Below are 6,800 nucleotides of genomic sequence, written 5' to 3' on the forward strand. Positions count from 1 at the left end.
ACTCCCCACCACCCATCCAGCAGGGCTGCGGCTGCTCCTGCGAGGGGCACCCTCAGTCCAGCGGGGCATCAGTGCCCCCAGCGCCCCCCACATGGAGGGACCCACTGGGGGTGTGCCCCACTCCTGCTGCCACCCCCCAGCCTTCCCTCCCACATCTGCACGCCTTCCTCTGCGCCTGGTATGGCAGCCCGTGCTTCAGGGGCTGGTACCAGCACTGGGACCCCTGTACTCGGATGGCCTCCCCCACCACTGGCTCCAGCTTCTACCCCGCACTCGGCCCCCGCAGCTCCTGTGACCCCACCGCACCAGACAAGCCCACGGGCCAGCGCCATGCCAATGGCCCCGAGCCCCCGGAGCCCCCCCCACACCGACCCTGGGGGCACACAGTGAAGTACCGGGGCCACAACCCAAGGGGCTGCCATCGCTCCCCTCTGCCACGCTGCAAAGCCCCAGTGCCCCCCAGCACCCCACTCCACCGCTGGCACCCAAGGCTGCCCCAGAGCCAGCAGCCGGGAGCGCTGATTACAGGCTCTCGTAATCGCAGCTGGAGCACCGCAGGCCTTCTAGAGGGTTAGAATGACGAGAAGCGTGTGCTGCACGGCTGATGTACAGGAAGAGGAGAAGTTTAGGAACAGAACACGCTTGACCGAGACCTGCTCGGTTACACGCTGAGGGTCCTGTTCTGGTGCCCACCTGGCCTAGCAGACGGCCACGGGGAGCCAGACAGCCTCATGCCCTCCGCACCGGACGCTGCGCACAGATACGCCATAAAGGTAAGGCTCTTGTCTGCTGCTGGAGGCAATTAAATTCACTGTTCAACTCCAGCACGAAGCCACTGCTGTGCTTGGGCAGAGGCCCTGCTCCTCTGCCTCAGCGACTGCGTTGAAAGACAATGGGAACAATTTTCGAATAGCTAAATACAGGGCTTTCCCTCTTCTTAATAACTGAGACTTTCAGTTTACTTTTTACTAGCATTAGGGAAAACTAGTGAAAGCCCTGACTTCACCAAGTAGACTGCTGTATTCCGCACATGGCGCAAAGGGATGCTCCCAGTCTGCCCACGGCAGGTGATGGAAGGGCCTTTAGAGCGGCCCTAGGGTCCTCTGGCAGGTCGGGGTGCAGAGAAAGCAATACCACTGGGATGAAAACAATCACCTCTGTGGTCTCTTTTGAAGGTTGCCTTTCACATCCAGCCATTCAAAGGGTGCGATGACCACACTGTGCATGAGAATATCAAATACATCACGGACAAGTAGGTTTTCATGCAGGCTAAATCCAGCTGCGTTGTGTTGCGTTAGCACAAACAACGTGCGGATCTTTGAATTAAATGCATCAGAATAGTATCCAAAGATCGGCGCGCAGGGGAGGGAGCTGCCTAGGGCGAGCCAACTGGGCAATACTGGGCAGGGGTCATAATCAAATCCCACTTTCTCCAGCACTCAATACCTTCCTTTCAGAACCCAAAATCGCTTTCTTCTGCTCTGGTTTCTAAGCTTATCGCCCGTCAGCTGGCACCTCTACCATTTCTTTCAAAAAGGAAAGGAGCAGGCACCGGCGCTGCCATGAAGACAGAGATAAAGGTTTTGGGAAAGGAGGCCCCTACAGCGCACCGTCTCACACCACCCTTGCCGTACAATGGAAACACCTGCTGGGGGGTTATCACCCCAGCCTCTGAAAAAGCTTTGTGCTCTCCCTAGATACGGTCACATGCAGCTCTCTGTAAGTACAAGACCAGCACTGGCAAGTTTCCCACTGTTTTATAGCTATAATTCCTACCTGACACTGGCTAAACCCTGGGCCAACCTTCCCACGCCATCAGGGTCCCACTCTCTCTGCAACACCGCGTACGACGCTGTGTTTGTAGCGCTGCTGGCGGAGGAGAGACACAAGCACGATACCCCCTCCGCAGGGTACAATGGCGCGTACACGTACTATGCATCCAACGGTTTCTCTTTTGGCTCATCCCACCAGAACTGGAAAGCAATCGAAACTTTCTGCGACTCCAACAACCCAATGTTCATCCCCAGCGCTGGCCCACACTACATCGACACCTGGAGCATTCGCCCCTGGAACAACCCAACACTCGGAACAGTCAACGGGAAGTACTACGAAATGGCTCTGCAGGCTGCTCTCATGGTCAGGCCGGAGATCGTCTCCATCGCATCCTTCAGCGAATGGCACGAAGGCACCCAGATCGAGAAAGCTGTACCCGAGAAGACGCCGACACACCTTTATCTGGAGGACCTTCTTCATCAGCCGAGCATGAGCCTGGAGCTGACTCGCAGGTGGGCAGAACGTTTCAGCAAAGAGCAGCCCCTGACGTGACTTCAGAATTTGCCCTACTTGGAAAAACACCCTGCTGACAAAGCTGCGGCACAGAGAAGTGCTTCAGAAAAGCAGCACTTGAGATACAGCCACAGAACCGTCAGCCTAACCAGGCCACTGAACACCAGCAGCCATCTGCAAGTATCCCAAGTTATCCTCAATTTGTAAGTTAATCCTTAAGTAATTATCCTGGCATAAGCCCCAGCTATGGGCTCACAGGAGGAAATGCAACGGGGAGCAGGAAATCCGCAAGCAGCAGCCAGATCCAATTTTCTGCAGATTAGTACAGATGACCCTTTCAGAGCTCCTCCAGAGTTCACGAGGGGTGCTGGCCTGGGGGGCGAAGATCTGGTTTTTCTTACCGTGTTCTGTGATGTTCGCTGTGGCCAGCTGGGTTCCAGCATGCGTTTCACACCCTTGGCCCGCTGCCTGCGGCGATCACATACCCCTCGCTCCACCAGCAACTCTCAGAGCGTTTCTCTATCAGCTTACTGTACAGAGGAGTAAATATTCCTCCAAATAGTCCACTGTAGGTGAAACTAAGCCATGCCGTTACACACCCTCCGCTTTATCCAGCCTCTCCTGTACCAGGGAGCTCTGCGGTGGGCATTGTCACTGTGGTCCACTGTATCCAAATAACTAAAGATAATTAGGGCTGGGCCACTAGACACCACTTACTGCTACTGCTGCATGTGCCGGAAGCCAAGCAAATGCAATGATCTATACTAAAAGCTCTTAACTGACTGTTTAGTGTTCCATGTTTTGAAAATTTAGATCTGAAGTTGCTTTATCCCCTTTAGAACCAAGGAGAAAAAATATTTGCAATAAAAATGCAATTGAAAACACCATTAATTTCTGCTTTGAAAGAGGTTCAGCTCCCAGTAGCTTCCCTTTTTTTGTGATTTCAGCCATGCTTGGACCCTTCTAAATTAGCCACAGAATTGATACTTTTCTATATCAGTAAAATGAGAAGTGGCAGCTCTGGATGTGAAACGAGGTTCTATTCATGACGACTCCATACACATTCCTTCTAAGCATTCAAGTCCACCAAAAGTGATGGACAACAATGTCTAAAAATAAGCATTTACAACAGTCATGCAAGTGGCTTACCAGTTTTTAAATTAATAGCAGCTCCATAAACTTTACTTTTCAATGAAAAATAAATACCAGAGGAAACTTTCATCCATTCCCTATTTACTTCAGCTTAGCACTGTTTTCAGAACAAAATGAAGAGAGTCCACATTTAAAAATTGAAGATCAGCACACTAAGAGCTTGTTTTCAGTCTTTGTACTGGGAGGAAGTCAGGTCTTTCTGAGCAGCTCTTGTCTAGATAGGGACCATCTGAATACTGTTAATTTGCAAAAGCACTTAGAGTTTCATCTCAGTAGTTACATTTATAACAGCAAAAAACAGATGACACCATAGCTATAACATCATGAAAGCTCGGAAAACCTCTTTTCCATCTTTGCTTTTCTTTCAGACGGGTATTTGGGAATGGTGCAGCAGCACAAAGACGTCAGCATACATACTTGGGTTGGTTTCTCAGACTGCAGCAGATGCGACACTAATTAACAGAAACCCATCAACTGTTGCTCTGGGTTTTTATCTTTTGTTTATTAACCTGACATAACCCATCAACCTTATTAAACAAGGCCATGAACACCCATTCCCTGAATGCGCAGGCACACGGTGCCCAGCTTTACCAGCTCTGCAGAGCCTCCTCAGAGTCTGAAGTCTTAAGATGATTCTGGTATCAAGCCATACTTCTGCCTCAGGATTTCAACTGTAGATGTCAGTGCGCTGTGGGGTGAAACGGAACCATCAGAAAAAAAGGCTTTTAAGGATTAAACTGTATTTCCTGGGAAAGTAATCAGCTAGACGCAGTACTGCATTTTGACTCAAGAAGAACATGCACTCCAGGAACTAGTGTTTCGCACAGAAGCTTCTAGAAAGGGGTCTCCTGGGCTCAGAATTTGGAGCTCCCTTTAGGATTTCTGAGCATGCTGGTAATTAAGCCAAACAACATTAAAGTGAACATTCAACTGCTATGGGAAAAGATGCAAAGCACAAACCACCCTAACTTGAAAGCTTCATTCCATTTAAAGTCAAGGAAAAGCTACAGTTCTACCCAGCAAAGAGCGCTCACCAGCCAGGACGAATGATGGTGAATTTCCCCGGCACAGATAAGTCAACCACAGTGGACCCCAAACGACACTCTGGGCTCTGGACATCCCCTATCGGGCCTCCATCAATGATTAAGGACAACTGAGGCCACAGGTCTTGGAATTCCTGAAAAAGAGAGATGTGGCTAACAGTCCTGAAGATGGTTTCTGATCGTGTTTTAACAGACACTACCAGGCTTTCTGGTGTCAAGGGAGCTGGTCTCTTCCTGTCCTGTCAGGGCAGCTCACTTTTTTCTGTCATGAACACATCCCAGTTTGATTTCTGAGAACAGATTTATCTCAGGCATGCAGGATAGCCACAAGGATTCTCTGGCTGAGGACTTCTCAGCCGCACCACTGTTTAGTAAGGAGCGCACCAAAAAAAGCTAGAAGTCTATCAATACATTCTGGGGCAAGGACAGGGTGTCCGTCCGGTACCGTGCCCAACTATACTGCCACCAGGGTCACCACTTTGCAGAAAGACATCTCCTCGAGTAACAGTTAGTTACCAGGCTGCAAGGACCTCTACAGACAGCAGCAGTCTCATTCCACAGCCATCCTGCCTAAAGCAATTTCTGTCTTTCAGATTTGGCGCCCCCTTCAAAAGCTGTGCATAAGCCTTTAAATACTACTTTTCAGCTCTGCCATCCTCACTTTTTAAGGTGAGGATCGCAGCAAGACAGCTACCCCACACCACATATCCGCAGGCTGTTTTAACTAGAGATTATCAATTAAAAAAATAACAGCAGCAGAGAAATCCTTGTTTTATTGCTTCCAGTTATGAGACCCTGGGACTCTGACAGAATATCACAAAAGTGTCACTTAGTGGCAAAATCAGCCTTACCGAAACCGTCAGCGTGCTCGCCTGACAGCTGATGTTAGCGCTTGTTAAAGCCAGTGGTCCAGAGCAAGCTCGTGCCAGCTCCCTAATAAAAGAATGGTTTGGAATGCGAACACCAACCAGCTACAAGGAAGAAGAAAACATGGTTTTACACGCAGTAACCATTTTTCATCTTGCATTGCCTAAAGCCCTCTTGACTTAAAGCTGATACTCTACAGAATCAATACATAAACGCCCGCTGAGCTAGCAATAACAAGAGACGTGCCTCCATCAGCCAGCCCCTAGCGTAGGGTTATGCCACGGGGAGCACAACAGCACAGGGGCCGGCTTTGGGGAAACGCTGATCACTGCTAAGCACACTAAACACACATGTAAGAATAAAAGCTATTACAGCAGAAGCACAAAACTAGCATACTGTCCCTCAAAAGCAGAGAGGCACGTCCTATGGCAAAGACCTACCGATGTGTAAGGATTCAAGTCTTTATTCAGTTCTTCTGAACGTTGTAAAACTACAGTCACGGGTCCTGGAAGCAGGTCCCGCAGCAGCTCGTCCGGCACGTTCACATGGCAGTACCTACAGGGCAAGAGGAAGCGTGTGAGAGGGGGGTGCACGCCTTCACCCCGACTGCCGGTGCTGAGCACGGCCAAGCAGCCCCAGCCCAGCCCGTCCCCTCGGTGCCCGGCTCTGCGGCGCGGCGGGCAGCGAGCAGCCGCTCCCCACCGCACAGGGCGCCGGGGCAGGCAGCCCCGAGGGGCGCGCCGGGCTCTGCGGGCAGCCTCCCGCGCTCGCACACGGCTGCTGGCACCGCACAAGGGCTCCGGCCGCCGAGCAGGGGCCGGCGGGGCGGCGCGGGGGGCTCCGCACACCCACCTGTAGAGGCGCTCCACGTCCCCGAGGCAGATGGCCAGCGGCTTCCCGCCGTTCCGCCCCTTCAGGCTGTAGATGCTCCGCACGGCGCCGGAATCCTGCGCCAGGCACGCCACGCCGTACACGGTGTCCGTCGGCACCGCCACCAGCCCGCCCGCCTGCAGGGCGCCGACGGCGGCCGTCACCGCCTCCCTCCAGCCTGCCAGACACCGGCGGGTCAGTGGGTCGGGGTGGCGGGGCGGCCGGCCCTCACCCCCGCCACCGCCCGGCCCCGGCCCAGCCAAGCCCGCCCCGGCCCCGGCCCCCCACCGCTACCGCGCTCGCACCCTGCTGGTCCGTTTGGGCCGCGCCGCGGGGCGGCAACAGCAGGCGGGCGCTGCAGGCACGGCCCAGGCCCGGCCCCAGGCCCAGGCCCGGCGCCCCCTCCCCGGCTCGAGCCAGCCCCGCCAGCGCCGCCCTGCGCATGCGGCCGCCGCTTCCGGCCCGCCGGGGGCGGGGCGGTGACGCGCGTCCGGGGGCGGGGCGGCCGGGGCGTTCCCATGGCTACGCGGGACGGCATGGAGGAGGAGGCGGCGGCAGCGGCCCTCGGGCAGCTCGGGGTGG

The 6,800-nt window shown here is 53.9% G+C and overlaps 2 protein-coding genes across 2 annotated transcripts; one reads left to right on the plus strand and one right to left on the minus strand.

The window, feature by feature from the left end:
• The first annotated feature begins 233 nt into the window (after nt 1-233).
• Nucleotides 234-3,462, plus strand: MANEAL (mannosidase endo-alpha like). The gene is given in 5 exon segments (XM_075115068.1): nt 234-391; nt 674-773; nt 1,176-1,256; nt 1,698-1,741; nt 1,743-3,462. Coding segments are annotated over 5 exon segments (966 nt in total). The 3' UTR covers nt 2,326-3,462.
• Nucleotides 3,463-3,502: 40 nt separating this feature from the next.
• YRDC (yrdC N6-threonylcarbamoyltransferase domain containing) lies at nt 3,503-6,695 on the minus strand. The gene is made up of 6 exons (XM_075114850.1): nt 6,524-6,695; nt 6,201-6,396; nt 5,789-5,903; nt 5,333-5,452; nt 4,473-4,615; nt 3,503-4,126 (listed from the first exon to the last, which is right to left on the minus strand). The coding sequence occupies exons 1-6, from the start codon at nt 6,660-6,662 to the stop codon at nt 4,063-4,065; spliced, it is 777 nt and encodes a 258-aa protein (XP_074970951.1). The 5' UTR covers nt 6,663-6,695; the 3' UTR covers nt 3,503-4,062.
• Nucleotides 6,696-6,800: the final 105 nt, after the last annotated feature.

This window comes from Phalacrocorax aristotelis, chromosome 20 (assembly GCF_949628215.1).
Source record: "Phalacrocorax aristotelis chromosome 20, bGulAri2.1, whole genome shotgun sequence".
Classification (NCBI taxonomy): Eukaryota; Metazoa; Chordata; class Aves; order Suliformes; family Phalacrocoracidae; genus Phalacrocorax; species Phalacrocorax aristotelis.

Bases quoted from the DNA above. Each gene is read 5' to 3' on its own strand.
- YRDC (XM_075114850.1), bottom strand. From the start codon at position 6,662: ATGCGCAGGGCGGCGCTGGCGGGGCTGGCTCGAGCCGGGGAGGGGGCG. The intron at 5,453-5,788 runs GTAGGTCTTTGC...TCTTCCTTGTAG, and splicing joins ACTTGAATCCTTACACATCG to CTGGTTGGTGTTCGCATTCC. The intron at 4,616-5,332 runs GTAAGGCTGATT...TCTCTTTTTCAG, and splicing joins CGAGCACGCTGACGGTTTCG to GAATTCCAAGACCTGTGGCC.